Source organism: Eurytemora carolleeae, unplaced genomic scaffold, assembly GCF_000591075.1.
Source record: "Eurytemora carolleeae unplaced genomic scaffold, Eaff_2.0 scaffold795, whole genome shotgun sequence".
Classification (NCBI taxonomy): Eukaryota; Metazoa; Arthropoda; class Copepoda; order Calanoida; family Temoridae; genus Eurytemora; species Eurytemora carolleeae.
Genome location: NW_019396722.1, coordinates 85265 through 111536, shown reverse-complemented (window position 1 = coordinate 111536; position 26272 = coordinate 85265). Strand labels below are relative to the sequence as shown.

The 26272-nt window shown below is 33.3% G+C and overlaps 3 protein-coding genes across 7 annotated transcripts in view; all 3 read right to left on the bottom strand.

Moving 5' to 3' along the window:
• Positions 1 to 6085, bottom strand: part of LOC111707805 (leukotriene A-4 hydrolase) — a 40471-nt gene extending 34386 nt beyond the window's left edge. For all 5 annotated transcript variants that reach the window (XR_002766532.1, XR_002766533.1, XM_023480963.1 and 2 more), the window contains exon 1: positions 6068 to 6085. The gene's annotated coding sequence lies outside the window, so the exon portion shown is untranslated. The remainder of the gene's footprint in view (positions 1 to 6067) is intronic.
• LOC111707804 (heat shock protein 75 kDa, mitochondrial) overlaps positions 1 to 6085 on the bottom strand; it is a 19836-nt gene extending 13751 nt beyond the window's left edge. The window contains exons 1-4 of the mRNA XM_023480962.1: positions 6066 to 6085; positions 1130 to 1280; positions 585 to 639; positions 147 to 203 (exon numbers count right to left, since the gene is read on the bottom strand). Coding sequence (XP_023336730.1) covers positions 147 to 203; positions 585 to 639; positions 1130 to 1275 — 258 coding nt within the window. The 5' untranslated portion in view covers positions 1276 to 1280; positions 6066 to 6085. The remainder of the gene's footprint in view (positions 1 to 146; positions 204 to 584; positions 640 to 1129; positions 1281 to 6065) is intronic.
• The window catches only part of LOC111707803 (exportin-5), a 25845-nt gene continuing 948 nt past the window's right edge, over positions 1376 to 26272 (bottom strand). The window contains exons 2-32 of the mRNA XM_023480960.1: positions 24880 to 25005; positions 24217 to 24321; positions 23254 to 23313; positions 22981 to 23067; positions 22585 to 22696; positions 20515 to 20602; positions 19872 to 19953; positions 19421 to 19571; positions 16820 to 16917; positions 16535 to 16604; positions 16273 to 16426; positions 15855 to 15936; positions 14429 to 14770; positions 14012 to 14157; positions 13295 to 13414; positions 12494 to 12578; positions 11529 to 11581; positions 11080 to 11167; positions 8951 to 9090; positions 7633 to 7806; positions 6771 to 6895; positions 6378 to 6413; positions 5508 to 5650; positions 5109 to 5158; positions 4939 to 5047; positions 4474 to 4538; positions 3689 to 3829; positions 3501 to 3555; positions 2236 to 2367; positions 1949 to 2146; positions 1376 to 1725 (exon numbers count right to left, since the gene is read on the bottom strand). Coding sequence (XP_023336728.1) covers positions 1639 to 1725; positions 1949 to 2146; positions 2236 to 2367; positions 3501 to 3555; positions 3689 to 3829; positions 4474 to 4538; positions 4939 to 5047; positions 5109 to 5158; positions 5508 to 5650; positions 6378 to 6413; positions 6771 to 6895; positions 7633 to 7806; positions 8951 to 9090; positions 11080 to 11167; positions 11529 to 11581; positions 12494 to 12578; positions 13295 to 13414; positions 14012 to 14157; positions 14429 to 14770; positions 15855 to 15936; positions 16273 to 16426; positions 16535 to 16604; positions 16820 to 16917; positions 19421 to 19571; positions 19872 to 19953; positions 20515 to 20602; positions 22585 to 22696; positions 22981 to 23067; positions 23254 to 23313; positions 24217 to 24321; positions 24880 to 25005 — 3504 coding nt within the window. The 3' untranslated portion in view covers positions 1376 to 1638. The remainder of the gene's footprint in view (positions 1726 to 1948; positions 2147 to 2235; positions 2368 to 3500; positions 3556 to 3688; positions 3830 to 4473; positions 4539 to 4938; positions 5048 to 5108; positions 5159 to 5507; positions 5651 to 6377; positions 6414 to 6770; positions 6896 to 7632; positions 7807 to 8950; positions 9091 to 11079; positions 11168 to 11528; positions 11582 to 12493; positions 12579 to 13294; positions 13415 to 14011; positions 14158 to 14428; positions 14771 to 15854; positions 15937 to 16272; positions 16427 to 16534; positions 16605 to 16819; positions 16918 to 19420; positions 19572 to 19871; positions 19954 to 20514; positions 20603 to 22584; positions 22697 to 22980; positions 23068 to 23253; positions 23314 to 24216; positions 24322 to 24879; positions 25006 to 26272) is intronic.

Sequence of the window (26272 nt, the reverse complement as noted above, 5' to 3'; positions counted from 1 at the left end):
GGGGGTTAAAAAAGTTTGGATTTGAGTTTGTAAAAATACATTCAAATTTTTTTTTTATTGGGGTCCCAACAGATAAAATCTGCGATTAAACTATTTAAACAAATTCGGTGAATAAGAATTTGAAACTTTGAAATCTATATTTTTACCTCTTTTTCCGAGTAAAGGGATTTAGCAACAATATCCAACAACATACGGGTCTCCGCCTAAACATTTATCAAAACTTTTAATTTCAAAAGACCCGGTATTTGCAGACTGGCAAGTTCGAATAACAACAAAACCCTTAAAAGCTTTCTGATTATGTTTAAAATAGATATTAATGTTCATATATTTTAAAAACTGGTTATTTTCAATTGTGGTTTTTCTACAAAAGTGACTTGCGCATTTCAGCTACAGAAAAAATGTAGAAGTTATCAGAATTAAACACTTTTTAAGTAAGAAAATCGACATTTTTTACCAATAAGATTGTAAATCGGACATGACCCCATACCTCTTTTTTTAAACGACAGTCCTTTAAAGAAAAGAAAGCGAAATATAAATAACAAAATATATTTATTCTAAGAATCAAACTTTAAAAATGTGTAGACCTGAAATTCATGCTGAACAGCTTCTCCTTTAACAGCTGGGTCAGCGCTATAAAATCTGAACAACAAAAATGTAAAATTTTCTTTTTAAACATTTGGAATAATGTGTTTTGCGGACTGATTTGCGTATGTTTTCCTTACATTTCTAAAGCACGAGTTAAAAAATACATGCAAAACTATAGGACAGTAAAAAGCTTAATTTAAAAAGTCAGTTTTATATCTTAAAAAGACTGTAAGCGTAAATTCAAGTAATCCTCCATGCAAAGATGGCAATGCCTGATTTACGTCAGTACCCTTAAAAGCGGTGTTTGATCAAATATGAATTGGAAATCCATATTTTGATTTTTTAACTATTTTATTTTCATTAGTGAAGAAAGTTTCAATTTAAACACTTATTGAGATAAAAAATTTCCGGTATTTTTCACCTTTTTTTAAGGGTACCGTTGTAAATCAGGAGTTGCCATCTTTGCCTGGAGGGTGATGTAAGAATACACGTGATAAAATACTATAAAAAAGAGAATGGGCCTTCACATTGATTCTTCACCTACCGGTTAAATGTTATATGTTGCGAAACTCTAAGAATTTTGTGCGAATTCTGCCCAGGGCAGGGAAGAACAATCCTAGAACCGGAAACCCAAGTCCGGGAACCGGAAGTAACCACTCTAGGGAGACACCTAGCGGCACGCATAATCATTTTATCTCTACAACAATCAAATGCATCATGGACTGATTGAGAATTAAAAAAAAATATAAAAGTTGCGCGTTTTCTTTACGAGTTTGCGAAGTTTCCAAAACAAAATCACAGATGTATTTTTAATTGATGAAAAATTACATTATTTATCACAAGTTGGGGCGTGAAGGATATTAAAAATTAATAATAATAATAATGCCAGATTTTTAACAGAAATTTGAAAACTTTTTTTCCGATTCAAATTTGAACACAGAAATGAAAAAATAAAGAAATTATAAAAACATTAATTCATTTTACATTCACGATAGGTTGTTTCATCCCCTACATTAAAGATTCTATTTTCTATTTTCTTTCTCCAGTTTATTTTCAGTTTCCGTTGAACAAGTTGCAGAGTCCTGTATCCTCTCCTGTTCTATCAACTTGTTCATCCAGGGTCAGAGTTCGGGCTTTTATCTAAACATTTAGATAATTATTATTTTAGCAACTTTCTTTCGTTTCAGATGACTCAATAAAAGTGTTCAAAGCCTTACGTTGGAAAAATTGTATGCATTTTGACTTATCTTGAAAAAAGATGTGTTCGCATATACGAAGAAATTTTTTTTTAAATTAACAAACGGTATAAAACTATCAAGAGTCAATAATTAATTATTTAAAATTTCAAAAATCAAAGTGTCACCTTCGTGGGTACAAGCGATGGGAGATTCTTAATCACAATTTCTTTCTTAAATAGTTTCGCCACATCCTTCCCGATCAGTTTGGCGATCAGCTTCTTAAACATGTCTTTCTTCGCCTTCTCCCCCCACCCGGTCCCACCGTTGTTGTTTAGGATCTTGGCGTCGAACTTCAGCAAGTCCTCCTGGATACAACCAGGCACCTAGGAAACAAATAATTCAAGGAACTGTCGTTGGGGAGTAAAAATAACCCTACAAGAAGAGGGGGAAGGGGGAGTAAAAATAACCTTACAAAAAAGGGACAAGGGGTTGAGAGCACAGATGGGAAACTAGGTCTTAATGTCTCGTATGAGAGTAGAGCAAGGTGAGTTAGAGCAATATTGTTTGCTTCGTGCATACCCATCTCTTGGAACCCAGTCAATACCTAGCAAACCATTGGTTAGATATAGACCAATCGGAGGGCTTTATTTATATTGGTTAGATTTAGACCAATCAGAGGACTTTATTTATATTGGTTAGATTTAGACCAATCGGAGGGCTTTATTTATATTGGTTAGATTTAGACCAATCAGAGGACTTTATTTATATTGATAATATTTAGACGAATCAGAGGGCTTTATTTAAATTAGCTAAATTTAGACTGATCAGAGGGTTTTATTTATATTTGTTAGATGTAGACCAATCAAAGGGCTTTATTATATTGGTTATTTATAGACCAATCAGAGGGCTTTATTTATATTTATTAGATATAGACCAATCAGAGGGCTTTATTATATTGGTTAGATATAGACCAATCAGAGGGTTTTATTATATTGGTTAGATATAGACGATTCAATCGGAGGGCTTTATTTATTTAGACCAATCAGAGGACTTTAATTATATTGGTTAGATTTAGACCAATCAGAGGGCTTTATTTTTTACAAGCATGCGAACCCAGCATTGCTCATCGTTACTACCGCCGTTTAACCGCACTTGGTCGTAAACAATGATTCACTCAACTTAGAATCTCAAACCCAACCCAAGAACATTCCCATGGCTCTACCGAGTTCTCCAATCAAAATTTGAGGCAAATCGGTTCAGGGGTTCCAAAGTTCCAGAACAATCAATCAGAGAGACAGAGATTACATCTTTATATATATAGATTATTTTGTTAAGATTTAGACAAATCAGAGAGCTTTATTATATTGGTTAGATCTACGCCAATCAGAGATTAGCCAAATAGATGGTTATATTTAAAATGGTTAGATAAAGACCAACCAGAAGGCTTTATTTAGATTGGTTAGATTTTGTCTAGGCAAAGGGCTTTATTCTCTATATTTATAAAGATATTGGTTAGATTTAGACTAATCAGAAAGCTTTATTCAGGCATCTTAGTTTTTATTGGTTAGATTTTTTTATAAGATTCGGAAGACCTTCTTCCAAATAAATCGGATCAGACTTTCAAGAGCCTTCTACTAGCAGGCTCAAATCAGTTTATTTTATTAGTAAACCGTTAATATCTCGCTCCCCAGTTTATTTGAAACTATTTTTCTATTTAGAGAAAAATGAAAATCCTACCTCAAACATAATAGAACTAGCTCCCTCTGGGCCAAAAGCATTGTTCCTAACGAGCCTAGAAAAATATGAATTTCAATTTATGGTTATAATTTTTTATTCTTATTTCAAAACAAGTGTTGTACATCACATTTTTGATTTTGTTTGTTTGTCTGTTGTTTAAGACTTTTTGAATCAAAAAATAAACTTACACCGGAAGGATGAGTTCCGTGAGCGCTGCGGCTTTGCATCCGGAGGGACTATCTGGCCAACGCAGACCCTGTAGGCAGGTCAGCATCACATCATTCCGGAGTTCTGGGTCAATCAGAACACGTTCACCCAGGGGACTTAGACTAACAGGGGGAAAAGTTCAAGGATTTTAGGTTAAAGATTATGGTCACAGATAAAGGTTAAGGATAAAGGTTAAGGATAAAGGTTAAGGATAAAGGTCAAGGATAAAGGTCAAGGATAAAGGTCAAGGGTAAAGGTCAAGGGTAAAAGTCAAGGATAGAGGTCAAGGGTAAAGGTCAAAGATAAAGGTGAAAGATAAAGGTCAAGGGTAAAAATCAAGGATAAAGGCCAAGAATAAAAGTTACGTGATAAAGAACACTCACTGATAAAGGTTAAAAATATAAAGATCAAGGATTAAGATCAATGATAAGGATCAAATATAAAGGTCAAGGATAAAGGCCACGAATGAAAGTTAGTGATAAAGGTCAAGGATAAAGGTCAAAGATAAAGGTCAAGGGTACAGGTTAAAGATAAAGTTAAGGATAAAGGTCAAAGATAAAGATCAAGAATAAAGGTTAAGGATAAGAGTCAAGGATAAAGTTAAAGAATAAAGAAAGTGTAAGGATTGGGAATGGGGAAGAATAAACGGAAAGGATAAGGTTAAATAAACAATAAACAGGTCAAGGTCAAGCGTAACAGTCCATATAAAGATCAAGGAAAAAAGGTCAAATACTTTAGTCAAGTGTAGAGATGAGAATATCTATACCTAAGAGTTGCAGTGTTTGTATCTTCCTTTGGTGAATCCAACCCACCCCCGCTAGTTAGCATTGCCTGAATATTTTGTTCAATACACATTTCTATAAAATTCATTTTTCAGTTTTGATTGATTCTGTTCCAATCATAGCGTTCTTCATGTCAACGCATCCAAACTTCAGTGTAAGAATTGAGTGGGACATTTTGACTTGCGCAAGCTCTTAAGAAGATCCACCAACTGTTATTTCTAGATTTTGCTACTTGCTTCAATACAATTTAACAATCTTAAAAAGACTGTGAGGATTGTAGACGTAAATTCAACTGATTGCTCATTAAAGAGTCTGGTTCAGCCCCAGAAACAATGGAAGAAATTTTCACAATAAAACCCTTTTGAACAAAGACAGACGCTGATATTTTCCCTTCAATAAAAAGAGTACTGCAGTGAACAAGAAAGGCACGTTCAAATTAGGAAACCCACCTTGATAGTTTCTAAGTACTCTCTGGCGAGCACCCTGATGATCACGTTGTCTAAGACCTCCTGGCTGTCCGTGTTGTCCTCGTCAAACGACGGGTTTTCGCGTATTTTTCTAAATAAAAATTGTAGATTTCTTACTAATCTCAAAAATCTATATTTTAAAAACAACCTACTTTAAGTAACACCAACGCTCTTGAAGCCTATTCATCATAACAGGAACCACCTTAAATAAATTTCGATACATTTTCTTTTTTCAATTAAAAATCAAATCATTTTAATAAGTAACTTATTCTGAAGTAATTTTAAATAAAAACCAATTGTTAGCCTATTCATACAAGTGAAAACAAAAAAGAATGTCATACTTAAAACAATGAGCTATATGAAATTATCAAAAATAAGTTTTTGATTTTGATACGAATTAAGCCTCAAACATTTTTCACAGAAAATGCATACAAGAAACCCTTTGTCGTTCAAATAATAAAAATATAGTTTGTAATAGGAAGACGACATTTACACGACCATGTGTGCATTTTTATGATGTTACAAAGCATATAGTTAAATAAAAAACTGACCTGTTTCAGCATTGGTATCAAAACAGCATCAAAACACTCTACAGGGCACTTGTTGATAAAGCTCTTGAGGAACATACGGTTAATAGCGCGCAGACGGAAATCTGGTAATCCCTCCAGGTGCAATAGAACCGTCATACATAAACCTAGAGACAAAACGTGGTTGATGTGGATTCTCTACTGGTCGGTTTCCTTGCCGTTACTAACTACACACTTACCCAACAAAGTATCCAAAGGAACTGAAACGCAATTTCAAGCGACTCTCGATTTCTTGAGGGGTAAATTCGATTCACAATTCTGATAAGTTCCTTCATTGACTCTGCAGTCTGCAGTATAATTCGAATGTCACTTTTAAGGAGAACCTACAATTGAAGTTTACAATCCTGGAGATCCTGACATTGATTTTTGTGTGTTTACCCTGAATAACAGACTCATCTGAAGGCGTGTTTTGGAACTAGACGTGTTCTCTCGCTGGTTAGAGGGCCTTCATTTGCCCCGTAGAAAGTTTTAACATGATTGTTAAATCTGCATTAACAAGTCATGTGATGATACACATTTTACATCTCTTTTAGAAGTGAATATAAAACACAAGTTTAAAGGGTACCGTTGTGTATACGACATACCACTTTATAAATTAAGATTCACTTGAAATTACGCCAGCAGTCCCTTTAAGTAAGATATATTATTTGAAATATTTCTTTATTTAAAAGATCATAGCGAAGTAAAGAAGTAATAAAGCAAGGAAAGTGAGTAAACAACAAAAATACACAGGTTGCTAGGGAAGGACGCCCCCACCCCCTAGTTGCGCCTCTGCTGAAATACATTCTCCTAACGGAAATAACAAACTAACACACATATTTTAATATGTATTACCTTCAGCAAGGCTTGGTTGATGGTAGAATTCATACCCTAAACAATTAACTCAATAAGGAGACTTACATAAGCTAATAAAAAACATACATTATATTGAAGATAAGAGAATTGAGAACAAGGAAATTAAGTTCTTGATGATGTTTAGGAAGATAGATATGTAGATATACAATTATTTAGACAGCATGTATAGAGAGATAGATCTGACCTATACTTGTGCATAAATGAGTGAGTAAATATTGACAAGATAGATAGATAGATCTGACCTATATTTGTGCATATATGAGAGAGTAAATGTTGACAAGAAAGATAGATAGATAGATAGATAGATCTGACCTATATTTGTGCATAAATGAGAGTAAATGTTGACAAGATAGATAGATAGATAGATCTGACCTATATTTGTGCATAAATGAGAGAGTAAATGTTGACAGGACTCGAACAGCTCTGTGATAAAGTTCTGCATCTTGACTACAGGTTCAGGAACCTTGATCTGGTAGGTTAGTTCACTCTTAGCAGATCTACCAATTATAATGATTAAGATTACATAGCTTCCAGGGTCGTCGCAGAATTTCTTGTAAATGCCAAATTTTCAAATACTAAACGAATACCAATAATTAACGTAAAAATAGATTTATTTAGCAAAATCGTGGAAAAAATGTAATTGGAGAAAGTGCTTCATAAATTTTTAGGCGAAAGTTTCAATAAGAGAAAATACTTTATATATTTAATGACTTATAATGAATTTAGTTCCAGCTTTTGGTGAAGACGTAATTTCAAGTTAACAAAGAACATCTTTTTGTAGAGCGGCATATCTGTTTAAACTAGAGTAATCTCGGGAGCTAGATCGATTACAGGCATATCTGTTTAAACGGTATTCATAAAGCCTCAAGATATCCTAGTATCTCAGCAAAAGTGACCTGTGGATTCATTTAGCAGAGATTATGGAAGAAATTGTTTTCCGAATAGAAAAACGACGATATCATTCTCATCGTTATTTAGTCTCAGATAAAGGGTTAAAAGGGTACCTTTCTGATTCAGACATTATATAAATATATGTAGAGGGTCACTTATGCCAACAATCGCTTTAAAGGGACTGTAAGCGTAATTTCAAGTGACCCTCCATGCAAAGTTGACAATGCCCGATTTACAATGGTACCCTTAAAACCTTGATCTGATCAACAATGTGAAGGAAACTTTCGTTTTTCTGACTCGAAAATTAAGCTTACAGTCCCTTTAATGAGAGAAGGGGGTATACCTGCTACCAGGGAGTCCAAGAATATTATTTTTATCAACTTCCAGGAGATCAAACACTTTACTAAACCCAGGACTCAGCTTACTCTTCATCACAGGGTCAAACATCTGGTTCATAGATTTCCCCAGGATCAAGATATTATTCAGTACAGAGCACACCAGGCTTCCAGCCGGGTTCCTGGATATAATATATAAAACATCTGGTTCATAGAGTTCTCCAGGATCAAGATATTATTCAGTACAGAGCACACCAGGCTTCCAGCCGGGTTCCTGGATATAATATATAAAACATCTGGTTCATCGAGTTCTCCAGGATCAAGATATTATTCAGTACAGAGCACACCAGGCTTCCAGCCGGGTTCCTGGATATAATATATAAAACATCCGGTTCATAGAGTTCTCCAGGATCAAGATATTATTCAGTACAGAGCACACCAGGCTTCCAGCCGGGTTCCTGGATATAATATTATTAATCATCTGGTTCATGTTCCCCATGATCAAGATATTATACAGAACAGAGCACACCAGACTTCCAGCCGGGTTCCTGGATATAATATTAATAAGCATCTGGTTCATGTTCTCCAGGATCAAGATATTATTCAGAACAGAGCTACCACACTTCCAGCCGGGTTCCTGGATATAATATTATTAAACATCTGGTTCATGTTCCCCAGGATCAAGATGTTCTCCAGAACAGAGCACACCAGGCTTCCAGCCGGGTTCCTGGAGATTACAGTGGGACCCATAAAACTATGGAAAAGGAAGACGACAATTAAGCAACTTGTGTAATTGATCTGGTTAAATAGCAAATAATTTAACCAGTAGTTTGAAAATCAACTTTTAAGTAAAATGAGTGAATAAGAAAAATTGTGTTTCACGCTCATTGCACTAACTAGATTATAGCTTGAGTCTGACAGTAATCTTACTGTTTTACAATTAATAATCTAAGATTGTCATTGCTGTCTGTACAGGGGCCGTTAAAGTAATGCTATTCCAATATCTTTTAATGAATTTGGACTGTTTGTCAGTTTTGTTACTTGGTGCTTAAATTCAATTGCCACACCCTGCTGTAAAGGATAAATTCTATTTTGATGCAAAAGTTCATTGACATTTTTTTTTTTTTTTTTTTAAACTTTTATTTTTCTTACCAGAACTTGGTTGACAATTGAGAAGTGAAAGGAATTTGATTAGTCAGCACCTCACATTGGAGTTTGGAGATATCAAATTAAAAAACAAAACAAAAAACACATTTTTTGTTGATATTTTGCGCCTTAGATCCAGGTAGTCAAAATGTTGTAGAACTATTAATAATCTAAACGTACCTCGTGATAAGTTTCCCCTGAACATGAACCTGGAACCCCCCGTTTGCCAGGATGGTTGGGTTGGTGGGGGGCTCAACTCTCCTACTCACAGCCAACATAAAGTTCATGTTTGTAGACAGTGAGCACCGGTTATCATAATACTAAACAAATATTTAATTCATAATAAAATAATAATAAATAAATAATTTAACAAGAATATTAGCATCTGCCCTTTTATATAAATAACAGGCTTTTAGGGCGCGTCGAGCCCATCTTCTATTTCAACCTCTAATGACCTCCACAAATAGAATATATTTCAACCATGGCTTTTATGCATATCAAACGAAAGCTAGAAACCCAGGGAATACAGTAGTAGCAACAAATCCAGTGTTTGACCTTCTAATGACCTCTAACAACCTCTAATGACCTAAATGGCCTCCAAAAATGAAAATGTTTTAACTATGGCTTTATGCATATCAAACGAAAGATAGGAATCCAGGGAATACAGCAGTAGCAACAAATCCAGTGTTTGACCTTCTAATGACCTCTAACAACCTCTAATGACCTAAATGGCCTCCAAAAATGAAAATGTTTTAACTATGGCTTTATGCATATCAAACGAAAGATAGGAATCCAGGGAATACAGCAGTAGCAACAAATACAGTGTTTGACCTAATAATGACCTCGAATGACCTAAATGACCTCCAAAAAATGAAAAATTTTAACAATTGCTTAGATGGTCAAACACTGAATTAAATGCTGCTATTACTGTATTCCCTGGGTTCCTAGCTTTCGTTTGATATGCATAAAGCCATAGTTAAAACATTTTCATTTTTGGAGGTCATTTAGGTCATTAGAGGTCGTAAGAGGTCATTAGAAGGTCAAACACTGGATTTGTTGCTGCTACTGTATTCCCTGGGTTCCTAGCTTTCGTTTGATATGCATAAAGCCATAGTTAAAACATTTTCATTTTTGGAGGTCATTTAGGTCATTAGAGGTCGTTAGAGGTCATTAGAAGGTCAAACACTGGATTTGTTGCTGCTACTGGATTTCCTGGGTTCCCAGCTTTCGTTTGATATGCATTAAGCCATAGTTGAAATATTTTCTATTTGTGGAGGTCATTAGAGGTCATTAGAGGTCATTAGAGGTCATTATAGTTCAATTTTATTTTATTATAGGAATTTCGAACCCTAGTTAGGCGTGCACCCAAAAAATTGGAAGATTTGAACCAAAAATGAAGGCGGGCCCCCCCCCCCCTACATCAAATGTGCCAACTCCACCATCCCCTTTTGATTTTCTATTTAACCTTCCTTGGGTTGACGTTTAATGGACACAAACGGACAGACAAGCAAAGTATATACTTTACATAGTATATATTGATGAATAAAATTATATTAGTTGAAACGCAACAATCTTCTTATAACATTTTATTCATAAACAAATTGTTTCATGCTTTTAGGCAATCATCAGTATGAATAAAATTAGATTTTTTATGTAAACAACTTAAAGTGTCCTAATAGGACTGAGCCCGAAATTTATAAGAGTATCATTGAACGAAAATAACGAGTTTCTTTTTTGGGTTCTTAGCATTTGTGAAGATTTTGATTCAAGAGATTTGTAAAAAAATGGAGAATATGAAGAAATAAAATAAAATAATATTTCATACCAAAAATATTGATATCCACAAAACTGCCTAACCCCTTACCCTGTTCGTGAAACCCGGGTTCTAAAACTGGTTTTGATAACAATACCCTGTCTTAAGTTTTGGGCTCTCCTGTTCTGTGTAAAGTGTAATGTACAACTGTGTATTGAGTCCCCTCTAACCAACCTACGGGGTCTGTACTGATTACAAGTGTACAACTTTTTACTTTAAAACCTCAAACCAACCTACCGGGTCTGTACTGTTTTCAAGTGTACACTGTGTACTGTAAACCAGCCTACCGGTTCTGTACTGTCTACAAATGTACAACTGTGTACTGAGTAACCTCTAACCCAACTAAAGGTTATGCACTGTGTACAAGTGTACGCTGTGTACTGTGTAACCTCCAACAAACATACACAGTCTGTACTGCGTACAAGAGTACAACTGTGTATTGATTAACAAACCAGAAGTGTACAGCTGTGAACTGTATAACCTCTAACAGACTTACCGGGTCTGTGCTGTGTCCGTTAATTTTGTCCTGGTAGGGGACAGGTTCTTTGTCCAGCCCGATGTACTGCAGTAATCTCTCAGGTGAGCTAAAATAATTTTAAATAAATTCAATTAAAAGTAATTTTTTCATTCAATTTTTTTTATAGCTTTACGACTTTACAACTGTGAACAGCTAAGCCGTAGGTAAAACCTAGAGTTATTAAGTTTCATTCTAAACCATTCCCCCTCTTTACTTTTTAACACTTAACCCACAAATTCATTTATTTTCTCCAATTGAAAGAAAACAAACATAATTTCATTTTACACGGACAATAATTTCACATGAAAATAAACACCCCCAATCCCCTCCCCCGTCCTCCCCAGTTCAGAAAATACTTGTAATGAAAAAAAAATTATCGCAATGAAAACATTTTTACCTATCCATTTAAAAAAAAATTGATAACAAACCTGTAATGAGGTTCCAGGGTCTTTAACTGTTCAACAACTGGTTCGAATACACTCTAGCAAATATATCAAAACATAAATAAATAAATAAATAAATCAATAAATCAATCAATCAATCAATCAATCAATCAACCAACCAACCAACCAACCAACCAACCAACCAACCAACCAACCAACCAACCAACCAACCAACCAATCAATTAATCAATCAATCAATAGGAGTTCAAGATCAGGTTCAAATACACTCTTGTAATAATATAAATCAATTAAAAGAAATAAATCAAATAGTTGATCAATGGATCAATAAAATAAAATACACGTTAGGAAGTATATCAACAATATCTAAATATTTCATCAATCCATCAATCAATCCATCAATCAATCCATCAATCAATTCATCAATCAATCCATCAATCAAGCAACCAATCAGTCCACCAATCTTTAACAGGTTAAAATACACTCTTTTAGTAATATAAATCAATCAGAAGAAATATATCAAGTAGTTGATCAATGGATCAATAAAATAAAATACCCTTTAGTAAAAATATCAACAATATCTTAATATTTCATCAATCCATCAATCAATCAATCAATCAATCAGTCCACCAATCTATAACAGGTTAAAATACACTAATGCAATAATATAAATCAATCAAAAGAAATAAATAAAAAATATTCATTGGATAAAAAAATCCATCAATCATCAGCTGTTGACAAATAAAATCTAATACACTCAAGGACATATAAAAATCAAGTAATTGATCAATGGATCAGTATATCAGCATTATCTTAATATTTCCATCAATCAATAAATCGAATTACTTTTGGTTTACTATTTGACAATAACTGTTAAACAAATTAGTTAACATGGGCGTTATCAACATCATCATTTACCTTGTACTTAAATCCACCAATCCATTCATCCATAATTAAGATATTGATATAAAAATTATTTATGATTTTTTTACCCTAATGAATTCCACTTGTCTATCGTAGTTTTCTATTTTGTTGCTAATTATGACACAGGCCTCCAGCAGGGTAACATACTCCATTCTAAAATAGTATTGCTTCAGATTGCAAGCAAGGGAATAATTGATACAGCTTTCATAAAAAGCGACTAATGAATGTCTACAGAACAGAAGATCCAAAAAATTACAGAAATTAAAATTCTATTTAAGATACAAGTGTTGATATTTGATATCCTTTAACAGGAATAACGTTATGATGAAGTTTTTTTTACGAGAGAACTTAAAAATTAAAATGAAGAGATGAAGAGATTTTCTTCTAGAGACTTTCATGAATACTACGGTTTAGTTTATGCCATTGACAAATAAAAGGGATTTTTTTTTTCATTTGTCAATTACGCTTATCATTTGTTAAGAAAAATGTACAGAATGCTATTCAGTATTCATGTCAAAGTAATAAGCTTCTCTTCTTTTATCAATTTTGCTAGAAAACTATTTTTTTAAATTTACATTTGAACAAAGTATCATTCTTGCCAATAGAAACAGACCATGGCCAGGGAATTTGAGTTTCAAAAACTGAATTTTAAGAAAAATCGTCAATATTACAGAATTTAAGAACTTTAAAGTTCTCTTTCTTAACTTGTAAGCAGTCCGTGCTAAAACAATGATTTCAACATTTATATTTTAAAATGTTATTAAAATAAATTCCTCTTGCTCACCTTGTAAGCAGCCCTTGCTTAAACAATCTGTTGATTTCAACATTTATATTTTAAAATGTTATTAAAATAAATTCCTCTTGCTCACCTTGTAAGCAGCCCTTGCTGAAACAATCTGTTGATTTCAACATTTAGAAATGTGAACGCTGTGAGAAGAACTTCCGGGAACTTTAAACTTAGACGGATCATCAGGGCACAGCAATGTCTTCTGCAGGTTAAAGAGGATGGTTAAATCTTATTTTAAAGGTTTTGTAAACAAATTTTAGAATGTAGGTTCTCTTCCAAGTACATCTTGAAGTAGAGGGGGAAAAGAAAAAAGTATGACCACTGCACTAAAAAATCCACTTTTTGATAAAACCTTATAAAACTTAAATTTCATCAAGTACATAAAAAGTAATTTCATGTTCTATCAGGTTTGCCAAATCCTGTAGCATGTAAGACCTCTTAACTTTCCCAAATTGTCTTCTATATATGTTAAATGTTAAACTATTTGATACAAATCAAATCAAATCAAATCAAATCAAATCAAATCAAATCAAATCAAATCAAATCAAATCAAATCAAATCAAATCAAATCAAATCAAATCAAATCAAATCAAATCAAATCAAATCAAATCAAATCAAATCAAATCAAATCAAATCAAATCATACTTAAGTGCTTGAGGCATTCTTCGGGATCAGAATTTCATTTCTTACCTAAACTCTGGGGGTTTCTAAAGGTTAGAAGTTGGATATGATAATCGTGAAAGATTTTTGAAATTATGAATAATAATTTATAAGGTCTAAGTTTGATTTAAGAATCTGCCTGAGTGTTCTTGTTTCTTTAGATTGAGTTGTGACAGGTCGTGAGAGGGTTGAGAATATCTTTTCCAGGATAGGGCTCAGAGCCTCAGGGTTCTTCTGAACCAGGATAAACATAGCAGAGATACAGGATAGAACCTCGGATAATACCTGATCAAAGAAAAGCATTGTCAACTTAACCAAAAATGTTAATTTGTTTGGTTTGTGGTTTTGCAAGCGAGAAGATTTTCGATGCATGGGATATGTAATAATTTAATGATTTTTAATGCCATTATTTTTATTTTTGGTGAAATTTATTTGTAATTATGCTTATCTTTGGTTTATTTCTTGTTCTTGTTTGATGTTATTAGCATTCAGTCCAAGATGTTACAAAGAAAAATGTCAGGAACAGTTTTAGTTAAAAAAAACTTTTTAAACTAACCTGCGAGTCCTCGGACTTGAACTCAATACAGAGCTGCATAAGAGCAGCAGTCTGGGGATAGATTAGATTAAGCTGCTCCAGGGTTAGTTTAGAGTAGACAGCATCCAGTAGGGTTGAAATAGCTTCAAGATCTACCAGGGGGGCTGGAGTAGTTAAAGAGAATCTTAACCATTCGTCTAGGAGAGCCAATGGTGTGGCGGGGTTGGACGAACTGATGTGTTTGACGATTTCTACGATACAAAGACGATATTTGATAAAGAAATTCCAAAATTCTTCGTCGTCGTCGAAGTCGAGAAGGGAGTAGGCGCAGGAGGGATGATTGTCTTGGGTTGGATACCCAACCTAGTATAAAATTAACATATTTAGATTCATATTAATCGTCTCCTTCCTTCCTTCCTTCCTTCCTTCCTTCCTTCCTTCCTTCCTTCCTTCCTTGTATGAGCTCTTTATATTAACTTACCTTCGTGAAAAACACTCATTAAAAGAAGAGACCGGCTATGTAACGTATTTCAGCTGAAAGTGCAGTATTGTAGAGAAAACTTTTGGATTCATTTGATACCAAAGAGAGGTTTTTTCGTTAACAATATTTTAACAAAAGCTTAGTCATCTGGTCTTCCATGCAAAAATGGCAGTGCCCTATTAATAAAAGTACTTTAAGAGCTTTGTCTCATTAAGAAGGAATTAGATAATGTTTTTTGGCGGTTTCTCTGCAAAAGTTACTTTTTAATTTATTGCTTGTAAGAAGCAACGGAAAAATTGCCAAAAGCACTTTTGGAGACAGGAAAACGACATTTTCTCCCAATTTTTTAATGAGATTAAGGTTTCAAGGGTTCAATTGATATTTGGACATTGCCATCTTTGCATGGAGGGCAATTTGAGCTTTTACTTTCAGTCCCTTCACTGATAAAATGTTATGAAATGCTTCCTCTTTCCGGACTAAGTTCGATTTTGAAATTAAAAAACCGGCAGATGTCAAAGTAGGAAAAAATCTGCTTACTTAAAATCTTCCGACAAAGAGAACAAATTCTGCCATTCCAAGGTTGTAATGCAAGGAAAGTTATTTGCAGTTGCGTATACTCTGCTTACATATTGAAACAGTTCTCTCTGGGAGGAGTTTTCTTGACTGCTGTTTCATAATCCTCCTACCTTATCTGTTTTCTTGACTGCTGTTTCTTAATCCTCCTACCTTAACTGTTTTCTTGACTTCTGTTTCATAATCCTCCTACCTTAACTGTTTTCTTGACTGCTGTTTCATAATCCTCATACCTTAACTGTTATCTTGACTGCTGTTTCATAATCCTCCTACTTAAACTGTTTTCTTGACTGCTGTTTCATAATCCTCCTACTTAAACTGTTTTCTTGACTGCTGTTTCATAATCCTCATACCTTAACTGTTTTCTTGACTGCTGTTTCATAATCCTCCTACCTTAACTGTTTTCTTGACTGCTGTTTGAATCCAAGTATTCATAAAGGAGAGAAATACAGGATTTAATGATATATCAGGATGCCTAATGGGAATTATGTTTGGTCAGTTATCATTGATAAGAGACAAATATCCCCCCCCACCCCCCGGCCATGTGATATAAAAAAAAGGGAAAAATTTTAATTCCAAAAAATGCTACTGTTATTCAACTTTCAAACTTTTATCTCTTAGTAATACTTAATACAAATTTTTTTTTTCATACAAAATACTAAAATTAAAATATCAAATACACAAGGGGGGTTAGGACAACTATTTAATGCAAAAGTTGTTGATAACTTTGTATTACAAAAAGGGGTTTGATTAAAATTCAATAAAAATGCTAAAACCAACTTAAAATAATTTCAAACAGACTAAACTTTTCCTGAAGAATTTGAACCAGAGTTCGTTTGCGAACAAATTAATTGTCTGGCTGGGATGCCGCGTAAACGCAATCAGAGCGTTCAGGTAAATCTCCAGATTGGGAACTGTACGCGGCGAATCCTTCGTCCACAGGGCGCACAACTGCTCACCAAGCACTATGATCACGAGATTATTCATTTTTATATTGCGATGAATCTGCCATCTGTTTCTATTATCTAAAAACTATTTTTTTTTCTAAAAAAAAAAGAAAACTCGTATCTTTCCTGTTAGAATTTGAACCATTTTCTTCATGAAATTGTAGTGGTTCTCTTCAAGTGCATGCTGTTCTGCAGCCTAAATATATTATACATTCAATTCATTAAAAATGAAAATGAAGCTGCTTAACTATGTAATTGTTAAATTAAAAGGATTTCCAATTAAAAATAAAAACAGATACAATATCAACAGAAGTGTTCTTAGTTTGGTTTAAAAAAAAATCCTAGTTAAAGAAAGTTAAGTTTCCATACAAAACTGGGTTCCAAGCGAGTTGACTAATAAGAGTAGTAAACCTCGGTTGCCGCAAATAAGGGTCGCATCATATCCATCTCAAACAGGCAGAGAATCTGGGCCCTATCGGTCATCTTGCCCGCCTTCCAGCCCACTATACCTGGAAAAATCAAATTTAGTTAAAATCAAAATTTTAAATTCGTATTCGTCAATCGTATGAAAAATTCTCCACATACTGGCATTTTATTCTTATTTACTTCGATTGTTCATTAGTCATTATAAAAATGTTAAAGCATCAATCAGTAGAAGAAAAAACCCGAATAGTTACGAATAGATAAGGATAAAACTGCCAAAACTAACGTGGACAGGCCGGGCATTGTTACCATATGTTAGCCGCTATTATTATCATAAATCAGCTGAATTGTTAGCCACCATTTTTTACAATGATTATTAAAAATCAGCTAAATTGTTAGCCACCATTTATTACAATTATTATTAAAAATCAGCTGAATTGTTTGCCGCCATTTTTATCATAGCTGAATTGTCAGCCCCCATTTATTTCAATTAATATTAAAAATCAGCTGAATTGTTAGCCGCTATTTATTACAATTAATATTAAAAATCAGCTGAATTGTTAGCCACCATTTATTACAATAAATATTAAAAATCAGCTAAATTGTTAGCCGCCATTTATTACAATAAATATTAAAAATCATCTGAATTGTTAGCCACCATTTATTTCAATTATTATCAAATAGGTTGTCAAGTACAATGGACGGCAACACAGAATGCGTACACTTTCAGTACAGCTGGTTAAACGTCATAAGTGTCAACTCAAATTTTCTGTCTGACAAAACTATAAATAAAAGTGATATTTTTAGACTAAAGTGCTTATCTTTTAGTGAAATTAGTGCAATTTATATGTTCTTTATTTCTGTTTTTACACTTTTTCATTTGACGTTTTATTGACTAAATAACGGGGTTGAAACTGATATTGTACATAACCCTTTAACATTGTAATTCGAAAGTATAACGTTAAAACATATTTCAGAAATGTTTAATGATATCTTTGGAGAAGTTCTCTGGAAAGGTCTAATCGAGGATAAACCCCCAGATCCAGGGGAAATACAGGCAACAAGAAACGGTAATTTTCTAATGAAATGTCGTCTTCTAAGGGTATTTAATTTTTTCTCAAATGTCGTATTTTACTATTTTTGGGAACACATATGAAATATATAAATTTTTTCAAAAGGGTGTCCCAAACAAAAGTCTAAAGCAGGGGTATTGGGTACTGAGGCAACAATTTTGATTAAATGTTCATGAGCCGAAAAATCGATTTCCCAGATTTTTCTAATTTTGATTTTTTACATATATTCATTTGTTCATAAATAACCAAAAATTCACAAATTTTCGTACATTTTAAGTAAGTTATCTGTTGCAGCCAAAATTTTGGATCTGCAAAGTGTTTTGTGAGATAACATGTATATTATATTTAAATTTTGCAATATGGATGTCTGTGTGATTTGTTGTAATAAAAAACGACATATTTTTTTTAATTTATTTTAAATCCATCAAGGGGGGGGGGTTACTTTAAAGGTATACTATGAACATACTAAGTCAACATTACATTATTATGAATTAAATGATATTTTTGGTCTTCATTAATTATATTTTTTCTCTAGGGGGCAGGCGAAGAACTTGTTTTGTGCCTGGATGCCGTCCACCCCCTGGGTTATCCAGATTTAAATTCCCAAAGAATAAAAAGAAGCAGGAATTGTGGCTGAATTCTTTGAAAATTGACGACACTAATGAAATCAGAGATAGCAGAGTGTGTGCTCTTCATTTTGATAAGTCTGATTTTATACCAAATTTGAGCACTTTTTCGAAACTTCCAGAAATCTCCCCTGCAAGGAAATTTCTCTTATCCTCTGCAATCCCATCAATAAATGTAAAAGAACCAAGATCTACAATATCAACCTTTTTGTAAAATTCCAAAGAATAAGGCATCTAAATGTTTTAGTAAACAAGCAAGGTCATAAAATGATACGAAATTTGAAAAAAGGCCAATTTATGTTTATTATTGTTTTTGTTGTTGTTGTGTATGATGATATAATGTTTATACTTCAGTCATTGTTTAACACACCAAAACTTTGTCACTTTTAAAACAAGGTAATCCAAATGATTTTTTGTAAAATTCGTATAAATTATGAGTGTTTCAAAAAGTTAGAAGTCTAAATTTTTAAAAAAAATTAGCTGGCTTTAGAGATTGAACAGTAACCTTTAATAACCCTAGAAATATTTACTTCTATGCTACTTAGAGGGCTGGGGCCTGGAATCCCCCCCCCCCTCAGACTATCTAGTTTACATAAATATACAGTGAATAAAAATTAACCCACCTGAAATGACAGTAAAAATACCTATCTAATTTCGAGTTGTAAATATTTTTTACGTATTCCTACAAAGACGACATTTAGCTTCACCGAATCTTGGAAATCATACCCAACTAATTAGAGGACATGTGGTCTTTCTTTTTTCATTTGACACATATGACGTTGTGCGCAGTTGGTCGATTTTTCTGTTGCCATCTATTGTACTTGACAACCTATTTGATTATTATTAAAAATCAGCTGAATGGTTATCTGCCATTTTTATTATCAACTGACCTAGAAGACAATCCGCGGCATAAATCTGCAGACTCTCGTCTTTCAGAAGATGCGTGAGACAGCTGAGGAGGTATTTGTTGTTTGCCATGATGTGCTGCATGGGGACCCACTCAACCAGACTACTGAACGTGTTCAGGATCGACATGCAAACCTTGAAGTGTGTAAAAATAAAATCTCTACATTAAATAAAATCGGTAGGCTTAGGGAGTGCTGAGGATCCTATGTGAAAGACGAAGTATCAATTCATCATGCATAAAGGGTTAACAGTAAATCTATTACAAGAAAAAAGAAAAGTACTTTTTTAATTTGAACTTATTTTTTTACAACTTTCAACCAATGTATAGTCGATACAACATAAAAAGAAACTTCTAAAGGCAGATTCAGATTGATAAAATCTTGAACAAACATAGATATATCATTAAGTGTAATAATAACAAGTTGTAATTTTCACCTTGCAATGTTTAGCTCCCTGTAGAGATGCACTATCTGATAAATAAGCCTGATAATGCTTCTCAAGCAAACCAAGCAAAAATCTAAAAAGATCAGAATTTGATTTACGTTGAAATCTTGAAAAATTGTGTTTTTCTTATTGTTTATAAAACATTCCACAAAGACAATTTTTTTAATTGTCAGCATGCATTTTTTATACAATTTATTTAACTTTATAAAATTGAAGGCTTATTAATAGAGGGGGGGGGGGGTTAAGTTGGATGAAAAGTATTGATTGAATAAAAATACTGTTATTATTAACAATCAACCTACAGTCAAAGTACAACGACCTGTAGGTTGAAATACAATGAAGATAGGGTTGAGCTCCTCCACTTGCCCTGGTCTATATGGGATCTAGTAGTTCAGTACTGGCCTGAATTTTGAGGATTCAGTGTGTATGCCAGGAAAGCATGGATACTAGGGGATATATAAAAGGGATGCTTAAAGCACTGACAGAATGCGGTACACACCTCCGCTTGGTAGAATAAGAGTTTTTTGTTTGTTTTTTGGTTTTAGCTTTAATCGTATTGACCAGGGAAAGGAGAGCATATGCTTTTGGTAACTTTTACCTGTTTATCTCTATCTATGTATTATGATGAATTCACCTAAATATTTGCTCCATGTTAGTGGTCAGAGCTGAGTAGATTTCTTTCCTACGCTGAGATTGTTCCAAAGTTTGCAGAATGGCAACATCTAATAAATAGTAGTTTAATATTTTTTTACAACAATTTTTTTATAGAGTTGCGTCTTTAAGCGATGTTTTTTACAGAAATTTTAAAATTTTTGTTTGCTTAGGATTTTAAGTAAAGACACATTGAAATCTGACAACAAAAAAATCAAAAATACTTTATAAACATTGAAGAAGAAAAAAAGATTTACGAAACCAAATGAGAAAAAAACTAAAACTTTTATGGGAAAATTCTAAATTTCACTAATTTCCTTTTTTAGTGACTGCACACACTTCTTTATAATTTCTTGAACAATTTTATCTTGAAAACCTCTTCTCTTTGCTAGGTTAAAAGACTCGCTGATCAGCTGAAAATTGCCACGTGTACGTGACCTCCGAAAACAAGTAATGCTGGCAGATTTCCACTCTATTTTTTGTCAGATCTGTAATGTTGAAAAATAATCGAATAATAATTTCCCCATTAATTTTGATAAAAATTTCATTTAATTAAAAAAAATTGCTTTGCTGAATTTTTTTCAATGTTTGAAAAATAATTCAGAATTTTATTTTTTAGATTTAATGTTATTATACCTAAAATCATAAGCAATCAAAATTGGTAAAAATTTTGTGCAAAACCTTATTAATCCCGGTTTAAAAAAAAATTATTATGTAATTTAAAAAAATAAATGCATTGGAAGAACATGACTAGAATTTATCTTCTACTAACGTGAGAAGTATGAACATGACTAGAATTTACCTTCTACTTACGTGAGAAGTATGAACATGACTAGAATTTATCTTCTACTAATGTGAGAAGTATGAACATGACTAGAATTAACCTTCTACTAATGTGAGAAGTATGAACATGACTAGAATTTATCTTTTACTAATGTGAGAAGTATGAACATGACTAGAATTACCTTCAACTAATCTAAGAAGTATGAACATGACTAGAATTACCTTCTACTAATCTAAGAAGTATGAACATGACTAGAATTACCTTCTACTAATCTAAGAAGTATGAACATGACTAGAATTTTTCTTCTACTAATGTGAGAAGTATGAACATGAATACATAATGGCAGGGACGGTACTACAGACAGTAACAAATAAAGAGACATAGGAGTGGTTGTAAACCAAGACCTTAAACCCTCGCTGCAATGTGCAGAGGCTTCGAGGAGGGCATCTACAGTTCTAAGTCAAATAACCAGGACATTTCTTTACCGAGACAGATCTACTTTTTAGAGGTTATATACCCAATTTGTCCGATGTCACTTAGAGTTTGCGGTCCCGGCGTGGTCACCCTGGACTGGACAGGATATTGAAATATTAGAAAAAGTGCAGCGCAGGGCGGTTAACCTGATCACTGGTTTAAATGGCAGGACCTATGAGGAAAAGCTTGACGAACTAGGTCTGCTGTCACTGAAGGACAGACGAACCAAACTAGACCTGATCCAAACGTACAAAATTTTGAAGGGAATAGACAGAGTAGACCACAACACTTGGTTCAGTAAGGTTGGAGTCGATGCCACCAGGTTAACTAGACATACCTCATATCACGACAATCTGATATCAAAAAGATCAAGATCAGATGTCAGGCAAAACTTTTTCTCAAATCGTGTTGTTCCTAAATGGAATAAACTCCCAGTAGAAGTTAAAGAGGCAAGAACTTTAAATATATTTCGGACCCTGCTTGACTCTATTGACATTGGGAGACTTTAAACTATGCAAGGAGTATTTGAGTATGGAGAGCACTGTGGAGCCGAAGCAGGAAGACTGATCAATACTCTGTGATTATCCTAAAGACATCCTCGTCTATGTTCCTACCGGAGCTCTGAGGATAAACTTCCAAGTAACCAAGTAAGTAAGTATGGCTAGAATTTATCTTCTACTAATCTAAGAAGTATGAACATGACTAGAATTTATCTTCTACTAACGTGAGAAGTATGAACATGACTAGAATTTATCTTCTACTAACGTGAGAAGTATGAACATGACTAGAATTTACCTTCTACTAATCTAAGAAGTATGAACATGACTAACTCTGTTTGAGTTTCACCAATCCGACATAATGCATCTAGTTCTCCCAGTAGACTAGGCCATTGTTGAGGCCATTCACGCTGAACAGTAGTTAACATTAAAAGACATGCAAAAAAGAATATTTTTAGAAACTTATATTATGGTACACAACTGTCTTCAGGTGGTGACTGATTGAGGGTTTGTTTACAAAATTGTGGCTCATAAAAACAAACTGATAATTAATCACGTGAAATTAATCGGGTTTAAAACCACTTAACATTAAATACATAGATGACAATTGTTAATGTTAGATAATGTTAAAATTAAAAAAGAATATAACAAGAAAGGTTTTAAAATATTTGATAAACTGAAATAAAAATATTACCTTAATTATTTCTACAACAACTTTAGCCAGTTGATCTTTCAGATGATTTTTTTCTTCAAGTATTGAATTAGTTCCAACCTCTACCACCTAGGATTATCATCAGTACAGTACACTAGTACAGTACAGCACATTTTTTAAAAAGTTTTATTCGTGGGTTTTGAGAAAATAAAGGAATTTCAGAGTAAAAAGTTGAAAAATTTGCCCAGTTAGTGTCCGCTTTTTAATCTTTAACCGCCCTGTACCGAAAGTCATATTTTACTCCCTGAACTCTACCTTGATTAGGTTCTCCTTGATATAAACCTTCTCTTCTCCAGACATCTCGTTCCATCGTCCCTGGTAGAAGAAGTGAATTCAGAATCAAAAAAATTACTTATCATACTATTTTAGAACTAACAATGAAAAATATCATTCATTCCTCTATGACCCATCTTGTTTTTAAGTTAGGGTCAGGGAATAAGATTAAAGGGAAGGGAATGAGAAAGCCAGTCGCACTGCTTTGCAGACGAGTTTGTTATTACACACGCACACTCTTTTGGTACAGACACACAACATGACTACAGTCAAGGAAATTGCAGAACAATGTCGTCAATTTTAATTAAGCTTTAATAACGACTATATTTATTGTAAACTTTAATCAAATTATATTCTTTGCATGAAAATTTTACTTTTAGTATTGACTTAAATATATAAGCAATATATTACATGTATATTAAACTTATTTTTAAGTAATAAATTAACAATAAACAAATGTACTCTCCTAGACTGTACAAATACCGAGATTCTTATGTACTGTATATATCTTCGGTTCGGTATTACTTACACACTCTTTTGGTATAGACACACATTTCCACCTCCTGGTTAGGGTCCCATGCATTTTGTGTACATTTTAAGAGATTTAAAATTAATTCTTTAAAAAATGATATTAATTTGGTTCAACAAAACCAGTCATTAAAATTATATTTTCATTATTTTTAAAAGGAAAAATTGAGAATGATAAGAAAGGATGAGAATCATTTTTTTTTATCCACAAACCTCAAACTAGTTCAATGAACTATTCTGGGCATAGGAAATTATTATTTGGATTTTCAAAATTATCAAATTAAATGCTTTCATCCTCCTCGGATACTAGACAAACACTGATGCATCTATTCTTGTTTACAAATTCCACCCAGAGAGAACTGGTTTGAATATATACGCAAAGTATACTTCTTAATTGACAGAACCTTTTAGTTTTACCTTAACAATATCTTCGAGAAGTTGGAGACCAAAATGTCGAACCACTTCAGAGTTTGTGACAGTACACAAACAAAATCCACATTGACTGACAAGTGGAGACTTTTCCTGAAGAAATAAAAACACTTCAGTTGTTTTACATTCAATTAATTCTTAATATTGGTCTGTGTATTATACCGGACAAAAGTCTGGTAGGTGGGAAGGTACCTAAATGCATAACTAGCCAACTAGCACAACTAAAGATACTATTATTATTGTATATTTTATTCCAATTGATAAAAACATTGCCGAATATAAAGAGTATGTGAACCCCGCTAGATGGTATGCGGGGCTGAAGTATATTCTCCAGCTCCTTCTTTAAGTACAATTCAGATAATCTTCCTGGTTTAAACTCGGTTCCTGCTTCATCTACGCATTATTGAACTTGGTTCATACAGTATTTCTGTATTTCTGTGTATTTCTATTTGTATTCTGTTCTGTCTGTTTATCTATTTGTTTTCTTAGTTCCGTTTTGTTTGTTTATGTCTGTTGACTGTTCAGTGTTAATATGTTCATTATACCTGTTCATATGTTACTAGATCTGTTCATCTATTAGCTTTTTTATCTAGCTATGTTAGTCTCAAATCCACCAAATAATCTCTAAAAAATCTTCAAAACTTCTCCTACCTTGAATTCCTCTATCTGCTGGAACGCTTGTTGTCTCTGTTGTTCTGGCACAGCAGGATTGAGGATCAGTTCTACAACCTGGGCTAGTTGTCCAGAGATAACACCCACCTCACTTCCAACACTCATCTAATAGAAACCGTGATTATTCACCCAAAACTCTAATTTTCTAATCTAATTAATTTTATCCATAATTATCAAGTTTTCAAAGTTTAAAATACAACAGGTTAACAATTTCAGGTTACAAAGGTGTACGAATTAGAAAAATATAGTTTAAGGAGATACATCTCGTCACTGATCATCATTAACTTCATAATTTTTATTTTTACCCTATCCATATTTGATTATGTTACAAATTTCTTTTCGAAAACTAAAAAATGATTAGAACAGTAAGATTAGAAGACAATAAACATTAAAAAAGTTTTTGATTTTTTTTCAAGCTAAATAACCTTTTTTTCGTAAAAACTTCAAACCTTTTTTTGGCATTTGCCAATTTTTTTGAGTTGCAAGAATTTTCTCTAAAAATTGGAAAACTTTCCACAATTACAAAAACCCAAAACTTAAATATAGATTATATATATTTAAAAACTAACGTGATAAGTATGAACATGACTAGAATTTATCTTCTACTAACGTGAGAAGTATGAACATGACTAGAATTTACCTTCTACTAATCTAAGAANCCAGAAAGTGTCTTAACTAACCTAACCCGTGGCCGCAGCGCTCGACCCCCTAGCCCATCCTAGCCGCAGCGCTCGGCCCAGAAAGTATCTTAACCTAACCTAACCCTGAATAACAAAATTAAATAGTAATAAATTTGCTGAAAAATAAATGGTCATGTACAAAATTGATAGGATTACAAGATTTAAAGAAAACTAAGAGATAAATATAATACCCTGTTCACTTGGATAGTTCCGAGGTCTTAAATTGAAAAAAACATCTCTGTCTGGAATCAAAATATAAAATTAGTTTTTAACTTTAATTACACTATGAAAGCATAGTTTTTAACTTTAGTTACACTATGACAGCAAATTGTGTACACATTCTTTTAAGAATGATGAAAGGGGGGGGGCCACAAAACGTATTACTCTCCGGAAAATTTAAACAGTGTTTAAACATAACTTAGAATTGTAGTAGGAGGCTGACTTTTTGCATGCAAACTCAGAATTATGTATATTACGTGCATTTTTTGGTTTTGAAGGAATCTGAGCAAAAGTGCGTGCGCGCGCGCGTTTTTTGTGAAAAAATGCGACTTTTTTGACAGTAAATCAATGTTAACTTCATTAATTGCACTTGAAAATTTTTCCTGACACTCTTGAAACAAATATGCGCTAAAAAAATTCAACCCCAAAGGCTTAAATGTCCGCGCGCGCGCGCAATAAAAGAAAATATCTTT